Below are 22,783 nucleotides of genomic sequence, written 5' to 3' on the forward strand. Positions count from 1 at the left end.
TAACTAGTTTTATGGCGTCTAAAAATTCATGCCTTTAAGTTACGTAATATTACATAATAAAGCGTGTTAAACTTGGTTTGTTGGAGTACCAAGGAGTGTAGCCATTTGAAAAATAATAAAGGTTTATTACTTAAATTAATTCAAACATGTAAACTAAAAAAAAGTGGACGTTTTGTAAATTATCCGGCCATTCACTGGTTGGCATATATGCAAGTATTTTTTATTAACTAGTGTTCTTTAACAGAAATAATTCCACTGTAATCATTTAAAACAGCTTGGAACATGGTCTTTTTTCCGCCACAAACGGCGACAAAGATAGACTCTGAGCCGCGTGAACTAGCCAAGTGACCTGAGCTTATTATCACGGGGAAAATCTAGCGTGCCATGTAGCCTCGTTAAATTTTTCATGTCGGTCCTGCCTCAAAGCATTATATGTCTTCTGAATTGAAACACTCTTCTGTAAAGGGCGTCCTGGGAAGTGATAAATAATGCAACTGACCAAGTTGAAAGCGCCCTAAAACACAAGAGGATTATAGTACAAGAATAGGCGAGTACATTGGATATTAAACTAGGTCTGCCACCCCCTTTAATGGAATTTGTCCATTTCTTTCCAAATAAAATGAATGCCCCTGCGAGGACATTGAAATCCAACAGTACAATCTTTTGCGTTTTCTTTCTTATGTTTTCACCAGAATTATATTTTGAAGTGATTTTTCGGCATTCGACCTATAAGTTAGTCGAACAATTTTTGGCGAAAGAATGAGACCTAATCATTTTTGTTGTCAATTTTTCACACTGAAAAATTAAGAAAAATATATAATTTTAGGGGTGTGGATCTGCCGAATAAATTTTGCCTTAGTCTGTTTGCATTTTTTGCTGCTACTTTTGCTGAATATGCGTACATAATTATCCAAACTAAGTTAGTAAAGTAAACTCTATTTGCATTGGACTTTTTGCGTGGTTAAAATGTGGTAGGTCAAGATAAACCGTGAGTAAGCGAGTTTGCCAAAGTATGTGAAAGTATAGTGCACCAAATAGTATTAATTATTAAAAACCAACGATGGTTTGTTCCGGTATAAAAGGTGGAGCTGTCCATAGTACACAATAAACAGTTGATAATTGATTAATTTTTTAATGGTCCTTGATATAAAACGTCAAACATTTGTTTATAACTTAAAGGGTGTCCGACAGTTACCCTCTATGCTGATTAAAGTCACATTGTTTAAAGTGTTTTGCAAAGTGCAAACACCTCACGCAATACGAAAACAAATATTACAATAATCGTTGGCTAAGAATAGGGGAATGCATTAATAAAACGAAAACAAAAAGTATAAAAAATATGTAAATGTAGTGCGCCTAAACACAATACGTTAGTGAGGATTTTTATTAAAAGAAACACTTTTAAGTCTTGGTATAAAAAAGTGCACTGTCTTTGCACGGAACAAAAAAGTGAAAGTGCTTAATCTATTAATCGATACAGTACTAAAAAAGACCACAAGGGTATTTCTAATTTCAAATTAAAGATAATGTCTTATCCTGTGTACTGAACAGATGCCCCCAAAATATACAAATTTCGTCACTAAAAAGCGCTATAAATTCAGACTGGAAAATGCACCAGAAAATCAAAAAAGTGTAATAGAAGATTTACAAACGAATATAAAAGTATCACAGTGGCGGTAAAAAATAACTCAATAGTTGTGCAAGTGGCGAACTCATGGTTGAGCTCAAACGCCACATGGATTTCTTTCGTGTTGTCATTTCTATAACTGCGTATACAGACATAATGACGTCATAACATGTGCTGCTTGGCCTTGGTTACTTTCTTCTCCAAATAATCAATGACTTGAAAGTTGTAGTAGCCCTTCGCAGCAATAAAGACCGCAGCCATCTGGAATTCAATAAGATAAATGTATTTGACAGCTTTTTTTTTAAAAAAAGTTGGCTGGAAACAGTGATTATTTTGTCAATTGTGAATGGTCATGTTGTGCTAACTGCTCCGACCGAAAACAAAACAGGTTAAATGTTACAAAAAATTCCCGCAGTGGGCATTTTATAACTAGCCAACATATTTCCACAAATACGAAGATACTTGGGGCCATATTTGATAAACATTTGTGCAGCAGGCCTACTTCAACATAAACTAGAAACTTTTCAGGTTTAGAACCTTACTAATTGAATAGATAGAACTTTCTGAGACTCTGATGAAAAAAATATACATTTTTGTGGTCTGTTTCTGTGCGCATTCGTTTAAGTCAGGGTCCACCAAACTGCGAGCCAAAACCGACAGCAGAGTTAAATCTGTTGAAATGTTGTCGAATGGAATTCTAAACTAAATTTTGATGAAAGATTTAACTTAACGACAATTGATTGAAGCTGAGTAAAATTTTTATTTTATTTACTTCTTTTAACGTTATAATCAAGCAAAAAGTCGACACAATTTTTTTTATTCGGTCCGCCATCGTCAGGCTTTACAGTTATCCGTCACTACACGAAGAAAGTTTTGTGAACCCTGGTTGAAAAACAAGTTTAAGGCTTTCTCCATGCTGTATGATTAGCTTTTATCTTACAATGTTCACATTTTGCTTTGATCACCTTTTTACGCATGTTCCCTATTTAAAAAGAGCTTCAACTATTTATATTATGCGACGATTGCATTGACGTTCGATTGAAGTTTAAACACATGTTGGATTTTCATTGGCTATTTTGAGGAACGGAGGCAAGCTTGGTTTAATTAAAAGATTAATTTTTTCGTTTTGTTCCAAGTAGCATCATTTTTTTTTTTTTTTTTTTTTTTTTTTTTTAGCCAAATTTGTAACGGCGATAAAAAAGGTTAACATCCACTGATTTAGGAAGTCACGTGAAAACATAAAAAAATCTAAGTCGTGTTTTACAAGTTATAGAGACTTAGCCAGTGTAAATTAACTCCTTATGGTTCTCCACTTACAAGTCCGAGAACAGCCATGCCGAGCATTATGGTGTAGCTGACTGTTACTGCTTGCATACAAGGAAAGGTGTAGCCGCCACAGGGTGCTATTGTGTAGTTTGCTGCGATCCAATCACTTGGCCCGTTCACTCCACAACACTGCATCTAATACGAGCAGGGGCATTTATCAAAAATGAAGAGGATTACAGTTACAGCAGGAATAGTCTAACAAAGCTGAATATTCAGGTACCGGTATATAAAGTGTCTAACCGGGTGGTTCTCAAAGGAGCCACTTGTCTCCCATACAGGTAGAAATCTTGAAATTTGGGACAAATTCGCTCCAAGGAGGAATTGTGGGGAGAAAAAGTGGATGAAAAAAAACTTTTTAATCGGTTATATGTAGCCTAATAAAAAAATTATTTAATTTTATTGACCTACGTTATATGTTCAAAAAACCACAACTTTCAAATGATCAGCGCATCAAAATTCTGTAACAAGTCTTGGCGGCTTGTGGCGCAGATGTGTCTATTGTACGTTGTGTTTTAATTTTGTCGACTTTACAGCAAAAATACGGGTAGCTCTGAAAGGAGCTCACTCAGCAGGCAAGTTACTATGCAAATATTTTTGAGCAATTAAAATATTTCGCAAAAAAGCAACTTCTATCTCCTAACTGGAATTAATCATATATAATAAATTGACTGGCATGATCACGTCGGGAAAGTCTAAAGCAGGGGTGGCCAACACGCTACTCGCGAGCCGCATGCGGCTCTTCACCCAGTTGCATGCGGCTCTTGCGTTTATGTTGCACTTCTGATTTTTTTAAATATTTCGATTTCGTTTGGTTACGGTATGGATTATTGCCGGATCCGACTTAAATTGTAATACTTTTGAAACAAGATATACGCAAAATATATGCCCAAATAATATTGATAAATTTGAGTGAGTAAGAAATGGAGTGATAGGCTATTTTTTTCTTTCCATGTGTGTAAGGTCTGGCTTTTTGCGGTTAACCAAGCAACAAATGCGGCTCTTGGTACCTGATTGGTTGGCCACCCTTGGTCTAAAGAATATTTGCCTCAACTTGAAGTCACGTGGTCATTCACTTAGGGGCGAAGAGATTAAAAACGTTTACTTTGTAGTTGGCACATTACCTTGGTTTGTGTTATGTTCCAGCCCTCTTTTATCGAAGTGCTCGAGTTCGCTTCCCGAATGCTGAGTACGAGGCGCGACGTCATAGCCTGGTAGGCGTGTGCGTAAAGTAGTGACGTCAGCGTTATAACAGCGGCCAACACTAAGCCTGCGCTGACAGTGATCTTAAATAATAAAGCACAGCGTAGTGTAAGTGGGAAAAGAATTAGTCGGCGGGATAATTAACAGCAGTGATGTAATGACTTACGTGCATTTAAGTCGCTGTGTTTAATATGACTTTACTCAATTCTTTGAGACAAATCAATTTACTTACGCAAGTGTTTATTGGTAAAATTGGATAATTAATCCTAAATTTCGTCTATAAAACACTTACACAGTTTAGTTTAAGTGGGAGAATTAGTCTGCGGGATAATTAACAGCAGTCTTGTAATGACTTACGTGCACTTAAGTTAATATGACTTACTTAATTCTTTTAATATGACTTACTTAATTCTTTGAGACAAATCAATTGACTTACCCAAGTGTTATGATCTTTATTGGTAAAATTGGATGATCAATCCTAATTTTCGTCTATAAGCATTTTATGTTGCAACTGAAAATACGACATGCCTAGTTGTATTTTTTAAGTTGTATATAAACGTTTAATTACGGCTTCCGTTAGGTTTTAGTACTTTAAGCCTTGACTTGACTTGATTTTAAGACTTTTGGGCAAAATGCCTTGACTTGACTTAAATATTTCGGACAAATGACTTGATCTGTATACGCAGTGATTGAAGTATTTATTTAAAAAGAGATTAAGTCGTCTTAAAATGACTTGTTTACAACACTGGTAATAACACTTTCCCCGCTTACCGCTATAAACACAGTCCTTTTCTTGACATCAAGTTTGTCAAGTAACATCAGAGGTGAAATGCAGAAGATTGCCCAAGAAACGACCATAGAGGCGTAAGTGCTCAGTATGTAGGCTCTCGCGTCCATAGGCATTTGTGCGGCCAAGTGTTGTACTTTGTCCAGTTCAACGTACAGAAAGTAGGCGATCGGCCACAGCAGGTAACACTACAAACATGTTAATACGATAGTTCAGTGTTTCTTAACCTTTTTTACGCTCGTACCCCTTGAGCTTTCATGAAATTTTCTCATAAACCCTGTATACAATGGTCAACGGAAGTAAATGAAATTAAAACCAGTGTAGTTATAACTTACATGTTGAATGCAAGCATTAAAAAACAGTCTTGTAAGTTCAACAATATTTACAACACACAAACATTCAGTCAATTTACTAATGACTTTTTGTTGTTTCTTTTCGTAAATTACGCATTCTTCACAAATATGCCTGAATAGCACATAATTTCAGACCGCATGTCGTACCCCCTGCTTTGGTGCTTCGTACCACCAAGGGTCCCTGTGATAGTTGAAGCGATAAAAGTCGATTAAAGACGCTTTTGTACACCTTATCGTTTCGGTTTGAATTTTATGGTGCTGACAAATTTATCGTATCATTACTCCCACGTTATTTCGGCAATGTTATTATTTTAAGAACAGTTATATTTTTCGCTTGTGTTTTGTCTGTTGATTAAATAACATCCGAACTAAATTTACAACAGAAACGATAGCATTTGATACAAGTGCCTTTGTAAACTAAGAAAATCACAGTATTTATCTTTTTATTATTTGAGAAATACAAAGAAGTTTATTAGGAAAAGGATAAATCGCTCAACGCAAGGTTAAACTTTCAGATTATCAAAAAGTGTCATTTTGGTGGAACAATACCTTCTTTAGGTAGATAAAAGATTTCCTTTTCATTTTGTTTTTGTTTAAAATTTGTCAACTTTAGGTGTCGATCTTCGCCTAAAACACCAATCGCGACAGTTGCTTACCAATATTGCCAAATAGTATCCGACATAACGCAGCCCTGTTGAGAAAGTCAGCAGCCAGCTTTTCATTGTTACGTGACACCGAACTCACAATCGTTCGATTGTCGCCACACAAAGAATCGTTCAGCGTACAAAAGCTCAGCAGAACAGTTAACAGTTGTGTTATCAAATCTGCGAAAGACTTTAAACATTCAAAATCTTGTGAACACCAAATGTATAGATATAATTTAACGTTAAACAACCTACCATTTAGTTTCTTTACCCAAATCCTTCGAGCTTTTGTTTTTTAATCAAATGCAACGGCTCATGATAATTTCTTAGAGACCACGACTGTACATTATATACTATACAGGATATTAGCCTACATGGACCAATTTCAAATAAAACAAAATTAATCAATCTATCCTTTGTTATTCAACTATAACATATTTTAAAATGCTTAAGCAGACATTTACAGCTTTCTTTATCAGCTTTTGATTCCTGTCCATACAGAAACCTCACCTAGCACTGTAGCTCTCTACCTACGCGCCAAGTAACGATCCATCATTGATTGCGGCTTTCAAGATCAATGAGATAATTACGTGCTATCTTTTGAGAGGAATTTCATCAATAATAAATGAAGTGATCTCTATACGGGTATAATGCCAATAGTAATTATGGGACAAACAATACACGCAATCAGCATTTTCCTAAATTTCTGAAAGTATTTATTTTAATTTCAACTGAAAGGTCACTTTAAACTCTCATGGGTGTTTTTAAGCATTTAATTAAAATATGAACTATATTTCAGAAATAATACACGAACAAACTTTGTATAATTTACGTTTGAAGTCAACGTCCACCCAGGACCCAGATTGGCTATAAAACACCAAGCTTTTTCCACCTACAAAAATGTAAGTCCTGGCAAACAAGTTTATACAATATATATATTTTTTTGTATAACCGCAAAGCCTAAATGCATTTATCTCAACTTGCTTGAAACTGAAACATACTTTAAACGTTTCAAACGTTTATCCTGTCTAAAGCGATGTCGCCTTGCTTTTACTAAAAGGCCAAAAACTTGAACTACTGGAAACAACATCAACAGGAAGTCAGAAAATGCAAAGACCTAGATATTCAAATTCTTTCAGTTTGTTTCAAATAAGCCCTAAACGCTTTAAGTTTGTCATATCAACTTGTCCACAGCCTGAGGGTAGTATAAAAGCATTGTTCGATTTTTCTAATGCTGTGTAATCTAAAACGACTTATTGTTTAAAACTTTAATTTATTTTTTCAGCCTGTTCATACTTGATGAACACTACACAACCTGCTTACAACCTCTAGCTAGGCTGCGCGTTAACGTCAAACCAACAGCATCCTGTCTATCATCGCACCTTTTAACGCTGTTGACTTATTTCTAGAGTTTGTTTACAGATGCATAACTTCTCAAAAGATTAAATCAGGCCAGCCTACATGGCATTTTAAAAGCGCTAAACCTTATACTTTCAGCCTGGTAGCTGGTTTTGCCATTTAACTCCCTGTCGGTTTTTATGCTCGCTTTCAGAGCATCTGGTTTATTGTTTACTACGCTGCGTTAAATTTACATCTTTGGTGAAGTTAGAAATAGCACGTAAAATGAGATATAAAATGTACTACTTGAGCCCATTTGTGTTTAACAGGCCTGTTGACTTGTACTGGGCTTCAGATCGCTAAGGCTTAGCCTAATTCATATATTTAACCTCCGTTGTAATATTGCTGTTAAATGAAGGACTGTTAAAAAGCACTGCTGGTGTTATTTGTATAGTGTAAATTGGCACCAAAGCCAAATGAAAATGATTTTAGTAAGCTTTTGACAAAATGTTGGGTCACAATGTTGACGAAATCAGGCGTAGATCTAAGATTTGAGGGGGGAATTTGTTCAGAGCTGGAATCAGAAAGTTTCGTCAAAGCGTAACGTCACAAAGTTGAATTAAACGTGACATCATAAAGAAGAACCCTTGAGAACACCACACAGCTAGTTAATTTTTTTGTTAAAGTTTTAGATTGGATAGGAGTTACTTTAAATACAAAAGCTACATTTTCAAATATATTTTTGATTAAAAGCGAAGAAAACGCTTTATATTGTTTAAGTTGCCCAAACTTAAATGGCTACGACATATAAAAAAATGTAAGATTCACATTTACGTAGAAAAACAGAAAAAAACGTTGAGGGGGCACATCTTTTCCACGCAAAATGACTTTAAAGCTTTATTGTGTTGTGTTAAGAATATAAAAAGTACCAAACGACGTGTTGTTCGCTTTAATTTAATCTTGGAAAATCAATCTATGGATTGATATCTATTTAGTTTCATTTTATAAAAGGAAGCAGCAGTTAAATGTCGTCTCGCTTCACCACCTATTACTGATTCGCCTGACTAAACTTTGAGCACACAATAATTATAAAATTAATTTACAGAAAGAAACAAATTTATACAAAAAATCAATAGTAAGCTTCATAAGTGTCATAATACATTTAATTATGTATATAATAACTTAAATATTTACATTCATGAGAGTAGTGGTTAACAAAAGTGATTTGTTATTGCCGGAAATACAGCCATAGTGTAGCTGTCGATTTCCACCAATCAGCAGCGAGTATTGGAGACTGACACGTGATATAAGCAAGATGGCACCAAGTATAAAAACATTCGGTGCGTGGGCGCCGAAGGGTGCGGACGATTTGCGACGCTCATTTTTACAGTAAGTCGTAAACGATTTGTCGCTGTTTTACAGCCTTATTTGCCTTTTTGTGAGCGTTCAACGTTAAAAAGGCTTTAATTTTGATGTTTGGAAACAATTTATGGAGATTTTGTCATTTGTTTACTAGGAAAATGCCTGTACTGAACTACTGATACTGTCGAAATTCAGTTTTCATTATTAATTCTAGCACCACGAAACAGTTTTGTGAACATAAAAGTGTAATATAATAAACATATTTATCCTTTTGTAAATAGTCATGATTTTTTATGTCTCAAATAGGCGGTTTGACAAGTGAGAAAGTCAGCTTAACACTAACTTAATTGGCGCTGGTCTAGTATCCTACCACAACGAAACACCATTTGGGTTAGGGTACAGGTTAGCGTTTGGGTTAAGGTGGGTCAAGTATTATTATTAAATTAGGAATATAATATTACTTGACCCACCCACACCCAAACGCTAACCCGCATCCTAACTCAAATTTTGTGCGTTGATTTTAGAACTGTGGTAGGATTCTAGACCAGCGCCACTTAATTAGATATTTGGGCGCTCTCACTATTGTACGTGAATTGTTATGCAAAAAAAAAAAAATAATAATACCGCATACCACAACGCATATTGTTCGGGTTAGGGTTAAAGTTTGGGTGAGGGTGGGTCAAGTATGTTATGTTTATTATTAATAATAACTTGACCCACCCTCAACCAAACGCTAACCCGCACCCTAACGCAAACAGTATGTTTTGTGGTATGCGGCATTTAAAGAAAATTTTTTTTTTATGAATTTTTACGTACAATAGTGAAAGAGCGCCGATATTTGTTATCCTCTTAATATTACTTATAAAGCACCCCTGGTTTTAACACTACTGAGTATGTAGGACAATTGTATAGTTTTTTATGTTTATATTTTCAGCACTTTAAAGTTCTTCAATGATCATTTCTGAAGTAAATGGAAAGTGTTTCAAAATCTTCAACCTCAAGGTGCTTTGTTATTCCATTTATTTTTTATTTTTAGACCAAGTGTTGCATACTTTTATTTTAAAAAGTAAGTGTTGCAAACTACAACATATTATAAATATTTTATAAAATACAAATCCCTGTGCAAGTTAAATCACTTTATACACTGTACTAGTCATTTTAATTAATTGCCTTGTTGTATTTCTACTTATTTTTTTTGACCATTTTAGTCGGCTTGATCGCGTTTTTACTCTGCTCGAAAATGGAACAAGTCCTATTACTAGAAAGGCTGCTGCCAAACAATTGGGCGACGTGCAGAAAAAATATCCTCGTGAATTAAACAACTTACTAGCAAAGGTTGGCTGGCATTTATTTTTATAGTGTAACTTGTGCATGCTGTTAGTATATAGTATGATTTGTAGTTAAACAACGTAAGTAATTATAACTTTTAAATACTTCAAAGGCAGAATTATGATATTAAATAAATAAAATTAGAAAATGTGAGTTGTTTTAAAACCATTTTGCACCAGTGCTAACTAACACCCACTTTTACAACTGGATGGGCAAGTATGTTAAGTAAGAACTAGTTTTTTTATCAGACCTAAAAGATAAATAAACTTGCGTAAATCCCACAAAAATTGACTCTTGCGCAACTACAAAAACAAATAAAATGAGCATGTTAAACAGTGTAAAATTTTGTACACATTAAAAACTTTGCAAATGACATGCCAACATTTTTGGCAAGTGGTATTTTTTTAAGGCGAGTATATGGTTTTGTTAAACACTCGAACAACTGTAAGAGTGTAGATTTTCGTTCAGTATCAACCCTTTATATGCTGTGTAAAAGTGAAGTCAGGCTATGAATTAAAGTTATTATATTTAATGTCTCAATTGCCACTTTATTTTTATTTTTCTGACCTGTACCTAAATTACCAGCTCCTCGTGTACGTGAAACACACTGAATGGAGCACCAGGATTGCATCAGCAGAAGCAATTGAAGCTGTGATATCTCATGTGCAAAACTGGAACCCAGATCCTGCTGTAAAGCAAGGTGTGCTGTGGACTGTATATATAAGATATTCGTTAAAACATAATTTCTGTAATGAGAAATTTAAAATATTATTTCAATTTACATAACACTGGCTGAAGTTCTGCAAGTTTATGCCCTGGCAAATGTGCTTATTGCCTTTTGCACCTTTGCATGCATTTCAATTTATTCCTACCTTTGAGCTGCACAGTTGTACAAAAACTCAACAGTTCGCTAAGGTTTTTGTTTGAGCACTAGTAAGGCTTGGTGAAACTAACATGTGGTAAGATTTGAACTCACAATCCTGAATAAGGCGATTATATGTAATTATACCAACTGTGCTACCAAGTAACATGTGAAAACACAAACCAAGATTATTTCAAAGTAGCTTTATTTATAAAACCCTTTTTTGTCAGATTTTAAGTACAACAACCTGCTCTATTTTGAAAAATATTATGTGTTTTTACCAAAACTGAACAACCATGAACACTAATACTTCAGAACAACTGTAAAGTTTAAGAAATATATCAATGCCATACAGAAGTAGGTATCATTTTGAACAGCCAAAGTCATTTTTTTACGTTCAAAATGATACCTACTTCTGTATGGGCTTTGATATCCATTTTACGTCTAACTATAACCTTCAGCCATTATCTTAATATTTATTCGAAATGTTCACGAAATGCTACCATCCTCTGTATGGGCTTCTATATTCTTATACCTTCTTACTACAACCTCCAACCTTTATGCTCCAAACTGTAAATTTATTTTTTGTTGTAGAGTCAGAATCAACAGAGTTTCCTGACAATAAACTGAAGTTGTGTCAGTTTGACGTCGATCGAGTTTTGGGAGGTTCAGCCTTGCTCCTTGGCTCCTCCGGTGATGAGTATAAGACAAAAAGCGAAGGTTTGTCTCGATTTTAAATCATTAGTGATTTGTTGGTTATTCATGTATTAGTATTATCGTATATTATCATATTATTAATTTAATTTTTTGATAAATTCCCCCCCCTGTCGTATTACTATTTTTTTGGTTTATATTTTAAAAAAGTGTTGAAAGTTTGAAAAACTTTCCACAAAGCAATAATGCTCAACTTTTTTTTGTAACTTTTTGATTTTAGTTTTATATGATTAGTGTTTCGTTGTTTGGTTCATATATTAGTAATATTGTGTTACTAAATTTTTTATTATGCTTTTTCTACTAATATATCACAAAATATGTTTAAATGATTTGCTGACCAAATAAAAATCTTGCACCCAAGCATTACTGAAATGAAATGAAAAAATATTTACTGTGCTTTTTGAAATATTTAAATTGGTCAACAATGTGTTTGTTAGAAACCCAAGCCAAGGATCGCATTCGTAAACAAAGATTGCTTTTGGAACAACGTCTTGGTCTAACACTAGGTGGCAGCACATCAGTTGGCGTTTCTTCAGATGATTTGTTTAAGTATGTTTTATGTGGAACTCTAAACCAAAATTGTCATCCAAAACTTATGAGGAGTTTTTGACAGGACTGAGACAGAAAGCATTACAACTCAAATAAGCATTTAAAATATTTATCCTCTTTTCTTAAGTTATAATAAGGTTTGGTTATAAGTCTTTCAAGTAGAAAAATGTTATGTATTCTGTTCTATCAAACAAACTAAATAAAATAAAGTGGTATATATTAGAGATAGACCGATACATCGGTTGACCGATAATATCGGCCGATATTTGGCTTCTACCGATATATCGGTATCGGTAAATGTAGGCCGATACTTTTGCCGATATTTTAGTACAATAATATGATATAATTTTTCCTGTCCAACAAACAACTTATCAATTTTTGAAAAAACATTTTGGTTTTAGCATTACGCCAAATTAAAATGCAAAATAATTGTTCAATAATTAATAAAGGTGTATAAACTAAAACATTACTAGGATTTCATTTTCAATTTATTTCAAGTTTTGAACATTTATGTTTTGAACACACGGTATCGGATATCGGTTGACAAAATTGTAAAAAATCGGGAATCGGTAACGGTCCAAAAATTGGATATCGGTCGATCTCTAGTATATATACGAAGCTCATGTAATATACTATTGGCTGTTTTCATCTGATGCATTTTTCAGCTTTTCATTTATCTTATTTAGTGACAAAGAAATAATCGTAATATTTTGATCTTGAGCTTACATCCTTTAATAGCTTATGTAGATGCTGTTTAAGCCCCACAGTACATAGATTGTTGGTGATTGCACGTTCATCGATCAGCATTGAACCACTTTGTATTGATTGTATTTGTACAGAGATGAAGATTTGATTGAAAACCATGCAAGTGAAGCTAAGGCGACTGCTATTAAAAAGGAGGTATGTATAATTTACAATGTTAAATTAACAGTCGATTTTAAATAACACAAAAATGATACTTTATTTTATATGTAAGTGGAATTAAGTTCGGCAAAAAAATAATTACAACAACTACAAATGTCAACCATTACATCGTAGTTTAGTTTCTGTTTTGGCCTTTCCTTCATAATTATCCTAACTACCTATGATCGTGTTTTATTCTGTAGTTCCTAAAATTTACACAATTTTGCGTGAGAGATGTTTTGCCATTCTTAATAAGAATCTCGCCTGTTTATTTACAAATTATGTTAAGTATTTCGTCTATGGTGTCACAAATAACTGCCGGGATTAGCTGCCACTAGGGATGTTCAAAGTAGAATCCCAGGGTATTCTAGAATACTAGGTTTCAAATCTAGAATAACGAATCCAGAATAGCGAATCCTAGTATACTTTTATTAAATTATTTTAATTATTTAACCTCGATTTTGTTTGGGGAAGAGATTAATCTTAATCTACCCTACAGGGACAACAATCACAGCAATAAATCGCCCAAACAATTTGCTAACATGTGTACATTATAATAAAAAAAAATTAACAACTGTCATTTGAAGCAGTTATGTAAACTGTAATATCTCAACTGTCCAGGTTGTTGCCAAAACTTATATTTTTGCCAATAGTAAGTACAGTGCAACACTGCACACAGAAGTCTTAAGCAATTCGGTCCTTTATTTTCAAGAATTGTTCGGTCTTAGGGCTTATTTTTTTACTAACGTGATCTGTTATGCAATCAAATAATGTACTGCAAAGATTACAAAGTTACTATTGACTTACAAATTCTTGACAATTACACTGCGCATAACTGCATAACCTCGCTGAATATTGGCCTGAAGTTGACCTTAAGTAACCCTATAGCGCATTTTGTGGACGGCCAGCATGTTTTACAACGTAATGTTACTTTTACAACTTAACGCATTTAGGGAAATTGCGACTCCACACCAGACATTACACGTTAGCCGCTCGCCCAATAACGCTTGATTGACACTTAATTATTAGACGAACGTTATCGCGAGACGCGGTAATTGGTCGCCCGAAAAAACGCTGACACTGCACTACCAGGTTACATTTAAAGCAAGCACAGTTTTTTTTCATTTAAAGCAATCACTGTTTTTTGGTTGCCGCAGCAACAGACCAACTTACCACACGCGTTTGTGCAATTAGGCGCAACAATCGGCGGTAAAACATTAAATTATATCGGTTCCAATTACCCGAAATAAACGGCAGAATTGGATTCGAATTCCATCTGGATTCGAATCCAAGGATTCGATATTCTACTTTGAACATCCCTAGCTGCCACGTTTTGCGCGCTTTAGCAAAATTCTAATGAATAAATGTAGCGCAAGAGCAGTAGAATATAAATTGCCAAGAAGTGCTTTGAGTTTAAAGTAATGAAGGTAAAGGGTTAAACTTAATTTAACCGTTTTTTTTAATAATCAACGTTTTTTGAATATTTGTGTTTTATACTTCCGTTTTTTTATTATATTTTCCATCTTGCTCATAAACACAAAAGCACGTTTATAAACTCGAAATGCCCTTAACCACGTAGACAGACGATGACGAGACACTAATTCAGCGATTTATAGGAAAATGCGTTGTTTAAATCAATTTGTTCTTAAATTGTGAAATGTTTGTATAAAAATATATTCCTGCTTACAATTTATCAATTAGTTTTACTTTTCAGCTCAAAATTTCTTATCTGTAGATCAAAAAATAATATTTGCTTTTAGCCGTACTTAATGCTTATCTAACAAAACGCGGCCAACAAAATGTTTATTTTCAAATCTTGCCCAGCCTTGCTCGTCTGTGATGTCACAAATAACTGCTGGAATGAGCAGCAGGGAAAAGAACAGAGCCAAGCGGAAGGCGAGGTCTCTGCTGAAACAACAAAGTAGAGAACAACGTCACAAACAGTCAGTTCGAACTTCATTGTTTATATTCTAAACCAATTGTCTGTATATTGTTTTCAGTGAAAATTAAATTTATTTTTAAATAGACAGCTGTGTTTATCTTAACCCTGCACGGCCTGTAGGTTTTAAATTTATTAAGTACTGGGCAAAAAATCACCTCGCTGTAAAATAAGTTACAATTACGTGCTATTACTAATATCTTTTTCACTCTCTTCACTTTCACTACATACTTCCACGTTTTTGTGTTTTATTTTTATTTTTTTTGCTTCATGATATTAGGGAATTAATTAGGACATTGTTTTTCTACTTCGTTTTCAATTAGCAATAGCCGGTGTTCAAAGGTCTATTTTATTGTCTTTCATATGACTAATGTAAGTTAGATAAGCTTACAAAATATGTGTTGATAACTTACAATCCGGGCACAGTCTTAACTTTATGTTGTCATCCAGCAAGCTATTAAACACTTAGACAAACTGTCACTTGTTGTATTTTCTGTGCACAAACAAACATACCATTCTCACCGTTTACCATCTTAAAAAGAAAAGTTTTTTTACCGGCGCAAAAAAAATTCTGTCGTGTTTTGAAATCCAATTGTGTCAATGTTTGCGAATTTTGAAAAAAAAAAAAGCTTTTTTACATTTTTTTTGAAAAACATTAGTTTATATTTGTTGTTCATTATCTCCAGGAAAATTGCTGTTACTAAACTTTTTGTGCGACTGTTTAAACAGTTATTTTGAACTTTCTAAAGCTAAAAAGCCAAATCCAATTTTTTGTTTCTTAGAATAGATTTGCATAAACTGTATAAACATGACGTTGCTTTTTTACTATTTTTAGAGAAGCAGATAACAAGGATTCACAACCTTCAAAAAAACGTAAGCTTTGTAAGGAGGGTGACAAGTCTTCAGCCTCTGTTACGTCACAAGCAGCGATTCTGGAGAATGTGCCGGAACATCAGCCCGACCCGAATGACGTAAGCGTGATGACGTCATCTTTATATAAAACATTTTGGCAGCCCCTCTCAAATATTAAATGTTATTATCTTTTTGCAATTTAGGCATTTTAACCATTTACAAGAAGGTAGTAACATCAAAATAAAACAACATAGTTATTTTACCATGTACATTTTTTAGAAGTAGCAGTTAAAAATGTATAATTCCCTCTTAGTACTAGTCTAGAATCTGTTTTTAATAATATTTTTCTAATAATATAATTTAATTTTAAGCATATTTCAGTTTCCAGTAGAAAGAATGCTCTTAATTTTTTTATAAAATTTCTAATTTTCAGTAAAAAGAATGACCTTAATTTTTTTCACAAAATGTTTCAATTTCCAGTGGAAAGAATGGCCTTAAGTTTTTAACAAAATTTTTCAAATTTACAGTAAAAAGGAATTTTTTTTACTAAATTTTTCCATTTCCAGTGGAAAGAATGGCCTTTCGAGTGGATTTGCGAGGAGTTGGTGAACATGCTTTTTTCTGCCGCTTGGGAGGCTCGGCATGGCGCTTGTCTCGCTCTCAGGGAGATACTCAAACGACAGGGGGGAGGTTGTGGCAAGGTGGGGGGTATGACGACCCCCCAACTCAACAACAGCCATCAGATGTGGCTGTGTGATGCTGCTGTGAGACTATTGTGCGTCATAGCGCTTGACCGCTTCGCCGATTATGTTTCCGATCAGGTAATATTTTGTTCCTTTTCTTGTGTGCTTTGATGTGCATTGGCACACTAATCAGGAATGCCCGATACTTGACATTTTGTTCCGATGCCGATACCCGATATTTCGGACGAAAGTATCGGGATCCGATCTGATACCAATGACGTCATTGCTTTGCCATAATATGCAAGTTAGATGAAATTTAAAACATGTTACCTAAATGTTCGTAAAACCTTTAATATCAATTCGAGAAAGTTATTTGATAAAAACCTACTATCAGATAAGCTTTTAACACAACGTTAAAAAATGTGACATAGTTCCTTGCGTTTTAGGTTATTTTGTCTTTTTGTTTTGCTATAACAAACATATGGAATAAAGTCTTATTCGAAACGTTCACAAAATGCTGCTTATACTTGTGTATGGGCTTTCATGTTCATTCTACGTCAACTAATACCTCCCAACAATTTTAACTTGTTTAAAGGTGACAGCCCCAGTTCGTGAATCTTGTGCACAAACGCTCAGTGTTGTTGTGAAGTTCATGAGCGAGAAACACGTTTTCAGTAAGTTTGTGGTGTTAAAGACAGAAAAATATCATTTCATGAACGAAATCGACCAATTCGTGAGAAATTTGTCAAACAGCATTTTTATTTTCTAAATTATAACAAAGAATTTTAACTCTGCGATTGGAACAACTTGTTGGTGATCTAAAAAATCATGAGTTATGCTAAAAAATACCAATATTACCACAGGAAAATTGGCCATTCACATTCTTATGAGACTAATTTAAATTTAAACTAAATTACCGATGAATTAATTAAATGTATTTTCAATTCCACTACATGGTATTTTATTTTTTTATTTTGGTAATTCTAATCTAATTGTGAAAAACAGAATTTTCTGATTTTAATTTTAATATAGCTTTATTCTAAACTAATTTGGAAAAACCGAAATGATCTAATTTTAATTTTACACGATTTTAAAAAGCTAAAATAAATCTAGTTGCCCAAGTTTGTAGAGATGTTGCACGAATTGTGTTAAAAAGGCGTTATAAAGTCACACTTATTACTGAAAAACAGTTTTATAGCCACTCTCCAGTGTTGTAATAATTAAGTTACTTCCCTCTGTTTTCAAAATGATTTAACTTCAAAATCTAGCTGAAGTATTAATTGAAAATTTTATTCGGTAATTCTAATCTAATCGCGAAAAACAAAATTCTCTGATTTTAATTTTAATCTAATTTTTATTCTAAACTAATTTGAAAAGACAGAAATTATCTAATTTTAATTTGTGTATGTTGTTCAGGTACGATTTCAATCCTAATGCGTTTGTATGGACAGAAGGAGTGGGAAGTACGACAAAGTGCCCTCTTAACACTGCAGTATATCGTGGCCGTCAGACAGGTACTTGTGCAACAACCTACTTGTATAAACTGGGCTCTAAATCAGGGTTCACCAAGCTTTTTCATTAAGGGCCTGATAATTATATGAATGACAAACGCGAACCGGATATAATATTTTTGTCCTAAATTTATTAGCTTAATATAATAGTATTATACTTAATACAATAAACATTCAACGAGCTTAAATTGTCATTCAGTTTTAATTTTTTTCAAAATTTATTTCGTTCGTCAATTTCCAACTGTTATTCATTATCATTAAGGAAATATGGCGCGGGCCTGTTATATTAACTCTGCCGGCCTGATGTAGACCGCGGACTGAAGTTTAGCTACCCCTGCTATAAATAAACATGAAACTACGTTTTTGGAGCCACATTAATAATGTATTCTGTATATTTAAAGCGGCGCGCCGCAGGCAAATTTTAAAATATACTTCAAATTATAACGGTATATGATTTTGTTCTAGTTTTCTTTCTTTTCAGCTTAGCTAATTTTACCATAATTCTAATAATAATTTTCCAAACAGAAATCGTCAAAGTAGTTTTGTTGTAGGTTTTGCAAATGCATTCAAAGACCAAACAATTAAAAGCAATATATAGTTTAAACGCTGCTTACAGCCTTCATATAGAAACTACTTCAAAACGTTTTCAAAACTAGTCATTTCTTTGAAGTACCGAGTCGATTTTTGTTGTAGTGTCATTATAAACGTCATGAAATGATCTGTAGCACACAGAGCAACTCCTCATGTGCTTATAAACACTATTTAAACTTCGTACACAAAGAGCTGTACGACGAGGTTTACTATTGGAGCCAAAACCAAGATTCTTAAAGATTCCTAAATACCTCTTGGCAAACCTGAGCATTCGAAAGCACCCCGGTTGGGAACCACTGCTTTAGGCACTGAAGTTTACCAAATTCTTTATTCTTGGCGGTAAAACGCCATTCAGAAAATACCCTTCTCATGCCCATGGACATAGCTTGAAATGTTTTGGTGGATCATATGGATACCATGAAAAAAACGACGTTTTATTTACAGCTCCATACAAACAGTTGTTGAAAGATAACAGCTGAGTCGTGCTTCATCACCCTCATTGCTTAATATTTTGTTGGTTGGTTAGCGCATTTCTGTTTCCTTTTACTTTGCATGGTGGAAAATTTAGACATTTTTTTTCATTTCCTGATGGAGGCATCCTACATAGGTAGTTAAAAAAAGGAGGTAAAAATTTTTATTCGGGGACATAAGTTTTGGTCGTTTTACTTTGCGTGGTTGTTGGGCTTGGTGTGTTACGTTTCCTGATGAAGGCATTCAAGAAGCCAAAACGTTGGTAAAATAAATAAGTGCTAAGAGAACTTCTTTTCAGTTCAATATTATGCCAGGTAGCAACTGCATATTTATAACTAGAGATAGACCTTTATATCGATTTACCGATAATATCGGCCGATATTCGGCTTCTACCGATATATCGGTATCGGTAAATGTAGGCCGATACTTTGACCGATATTTTAGTATGAAAATATGATATAATTTTCCACAAGCAATTTACCCATTTTTTTACAACAAGCAATTTACCCATTTTTTGATCAAAACATTTAGAGTTTTAGGGTCACGCCAAATTAAAATGCAAAATAATTGTTCAATAATTAATAAAGGTGTATAAACTAACATTATTTGGATTTTATTCTTAATTAAATCGAGTTTTCAACATTTCCCAGGTATATAAAAAAATAGGTATCGGGCATCTGTTGACAAAATTGTAAAAAAGCGGGTATCGGTATTGGTCCAAAAAAGTAATATCGGTCGATCTCTATTTATAAGCTCACCCATATTTCTAGGACCTCCAGTCGAAACTGCTCCCGTTTTGCTTTCCTACACTTTTGAGTGGGCTTGAGGACGAGGATGGTGATGTGAGGAGTGTTTCAGCAAAAGCTCTTATGCCGCTCACACAACTTCTCGTGCAAGAACATAACACGCAGAACGTGAGTATTAAACCACGTAATAAACTGTAAGAAATACTCTCGGCCATCTCTATATTTTACTCTGGGTTTTGGCTTGTTTCAATTTGACTAAAATTACTGTAATTTGCTCAAATACATTTGAAAAGGGATAATATTATCAAAAAGATCGCCAAGTGTAAAAATCCTTTTAAATCAGGGGTTCTTAAACTTTTTTTTACCGCGGACCCCTAAAATTTTTTTTTGCTTTGCATGGACCCCGGTAGACAGGAAATGCTCCAAAATGACGTCATAAATTGACGTCACAAAACAAATAGACTTCATGACTCTGTTATTTCGGTCCGAAAAATGTGAAAGTTAAATGGAGTCTAACTATACATTCATTCCAAAACCGTTTAATTTTAAATTAAAGCGTTTTCTTTTAAAAATTAATTACTCTAAGTATACACTAGGTTTTTAACTAGGCCTTCATGGACCTTCCAAAACTAGTTCACGGACCCCCAGGGGGTCCATGGACCCCAGTTTAAGAACCCCTGTTTTAAATTGACATATTTGAAAACTTAACTATATGTGTTTTCTAATTCAAACTAAGATTTTTTCCCCCAGCTTGATCTACTGCTGAGGATATTGTGGGACTCACTGAAAACTTACGACGAGCTAACAGCTTCCACACAATCCGTCCTTCTATTGCTCTCAATGCTCCTAACCTCACTACCAGCACAAAAAATAAGGTTCGAGTTGCGACTAAAGATGTAGTGACTAGGGGTGTTTATCTATTTCTGTCAAAATGGTTCTAAAGTTTTTATGGTCTTGGTGCCCTAAAATGGAATATGGGCCTCTTAAAACTCTTTTCGGAAATTTTAGTTTAGGTATAAATGGTGTAAAATTCTACTCAAATACCAAGAACACATTTAAATCGCATAGTTTTTCCCACTGTTGTAAAGAAGTAAGTCCATGTCAAATTATTCGTAACAATAACTGAAGTCCAGGTCAAAATTTATTTATAATTTTTTTTTTACTTTAAGAATGTAACATATCCGGTTTCTCTTTATTACGAATACATTGTAACAAAAGTATGTTATGTTGCCTTCAGTTGCCAGATTTTTTAAAAATCTGACTAATATTTCCATTGGTTTTTGTAAATTTGAACTGTGATTCATTTTGGATTTTATATCTTTGATTCATTAAAATGTATTTTTTTGGGTACATGTACGGATATGTGATGTAGCTTGATAATATTAATATTCTTATAAGTGATGCTTTTATAATGAATTACTTCTCAGTCACATTAACTTAAGATGATACACGAAACGTCCTAATCAAGATAATGTCGATCTACCCGACCTTTTTTGCTTTACAATTTATATTTTTGTTATTTTCCACCCCCAGAAACATCGATCGCCCGGAGATTCTTGCTCACCGCTTGCTTTCCTTCTTCCACCACGCATCTGCAAGTGTCCGCCAGGCGGCGCTCTCAACACTCCACACCATGATCTCGTCCGATCCGGCAAAGGTATATAAATAATAAAGAAACGACAAAAGTAAAAAATAAATAATAATCCGGCAAAGGTATAAAAAAATAAACGAAAATCTGGCGATAATAAAAATAAATAAAAAAATAAATTAAAAATTAGAAAAACTTTCACCAAATATATAAAAAAAACAATCTTGTAATGTAAAGGTAAAAAAATGAAAAAAAACGTCCGAAAAAGGTACGAAATACTAAAAAAATGCGGCAAAGGTTTAAAAAAAATGGAAAAATGAAAATCCGGCAAAGGTATTTTTCTTTTAACACTTTTATCTTGATGTGTCTTGACCATAGAAAACATAGACACCGCCCCATCACTTCTCACTAAGTGAAAGTGGATTTTAAATGTTGTTTGGGATTAAAAAAGTTTGTCCGACACCTTTTCGCATAATAAGGTTAAAAAAACTAATGATGTTTCTTGGGACAAAAAATTGGCCGCCCGCTCCGACACCAAGTATTTAATTATTGTATGAAGTTGAATTTGTAAAATATGCAAGAATTGAGAGATAAAAATGTATGGGTAGGTCCAAGTTGCATTTTCGATAAAAGTATAAGTTGCACAAGCGATTTAATTGTAAATTTAGGGCAAATTTCGAGGTGAAGTTGTTTTCTCTAAATAAGACATTAATATTAAAAAAATGCCTTACCGCGGACCCCTAAAATCTTTTGTACTACAACAATAATATATCGATATCTGAAAAAGCAGGGGTACACATTACGATGTATGTAGTACTTGTTATTATTTGTAGGACGTGATTCCGTGGCTTTCTCACATATGCGTGGATTCCTTGTGGAACTTGTTCCAATCGTGTCTTCTCGAAGCAAAGGCCAGCGTTAGGGAATCTGCCTGCAAGGTTTGTTCGTTTATATTCTTAACTTAACTTGCTACTCAGAAGAGCACCTAAGATCGCTGTTAACTTATTTAGCTATCGTACGAATTGTGGCTTTATAGATATAAGACATTGAGCAATACGACCTTGACTTTTTTTAGTTTGGTACTATTTATCATTAATATATCGCTCGTAAGGGCTCTGTCTTTCTACTAGGCCTAAATTTAAGCACTCTATGGTGGCCGCTATAAAATATGTTCACAAAAATACAAAATATTTGGTGCCTTGCTATTCGAATGTTAACAAGTATTTCGTTTTTGAGCTCCACCTATTAACACTATATTGTGTTTTCTGGCCCTTCATATGAAATAACAAATATTCTTTTTACGCAAAAAAATTGATTTTTAGTAGAAATAATATTGTGTGTCCGACTGTCCGTGCACTATAACGGGCGATTATTTTTTGACTTGTCAAAAAAGTCAAAGTTTTGTCAA

At 34.0% G+C, this 22,783-nt stretch overlaps 2 protein-coding genes across 2 annotated transcripts in view; one reads left to right on the top strand and one right to left on the bottom strand.

Moving 5' to 3' along the window:
* Positions 1 to 1,145: 1,145 nt before the first annotated feature.
* On the bottom strand, positions 1,146 to 6,306 carry LOC146137359 (uncharacterized). The gene is made up of 6 exons (XM_083394221.1): positions 6,193 to 6,306; positions 5,950 to 6,117; positions 4,925 to 5,128; positions 4,075 to 4,236; positions 2,945 to 3,088; positions 1,146 to 1,888 (listed from the first exon to the last, which is right to left on the bottom strand). Exons 2-6 carry the CDS (start codon positions 6,013 to 6,015, stop codon positions 1,790 to 1,792), a joined length of 675 nt encoding a protein of 224 aa, XP_083250347.1. The 5' UTR covers positions 6,016 to 6,117; positions 6,193 to 6,306; the 3' UTR covers positions 1,146 to 1,789.
* Positions 6,307 to 8,621: 2,315 nt separating this feature from the next.
* LOC146137360 (TATA-binding protein-associated factor 172-like) overlaps positions 8,622 to 22,783 on the top strand; it is a 46,429-nt gene continuing 32,267 nt past the window's right edge. The window contains exons 1-16 of the mRNA XM_083393874.1: positions 8,622 to 8,664; positions 9,572 to 9,639; positions 9,846 to 9,972; positions 10,552 to 10,666; positions 11,423 to 11,548; positions 11,980 to 12,091; positions 12,931 to 12,991; positions 14,819 to 14,927; positions 15,771 to 15,904; positions 16,352 to 16,606; positions 17,064 to 17,142; positions 17,885 to 17,982; positions 19,812 to 19,955; positions 20,538 to 20,662; positions 21,321 to 21,444; positions 22,209 to 22,313. Coding sequence (XP_083250000.1) covers positions 9,608 to 9,639; positions 9,846 to 9,972; positions 10,552 to 10,666; positions 11,423 to 11,548; positions 11,980 to 12,091; positions 12,931 to 12,991; positions 14,819 to 14,927; positions 15,771 to 15,904; positions 16,352 to 16,606; positions 17,064 to 17,142; positions 17,885 to 17,982; positions 19,812 to 19,955; positions 20,538 to 20,662; positions 21,321 to 21,444; positions 22,209 to 22,313 — 1,746 coding nt within the window. The 5' untranslated portion in view covers positions 8,622 to 8,664; positions 9,572 to 9,607. The remainder of the gene's footprint in view (positions 8,665 to 9,571; positions 9,640 to 9,845; positions 9,973 to 10,551; positions 10,667 to 11,422; positions 11,549 to 11,979; positions 12,092 to 12,930; positions 12,992 to 14,818; positions 14,928 to 15,770; positions 15,905 to 16,351; positions 16,607 to 17,063; positions 17,143 to 17,884; positions 17,983 to 19,811; positions 19,956 to 20,537; positions 20,663 to 21,320; positions 21,445 to 22,208; positions 22,314 to 22,783) is intronic.

Source organism: Ascidiella aspersa, chromosome 7 (assembly GCF_963924565.1).
Source record: "Ascidiella aspersa chromosome 7, kaAscAspe10.2, whole genome shotgun sequence".
NCBI classification, from domain to species: domain Eukaryota; kingdom Metazoa; phylum Chordata; class Ascidiacea; order Phlebobranchia; family Ascidiidae; genus Ascidiella; species Ascidiella aspersa.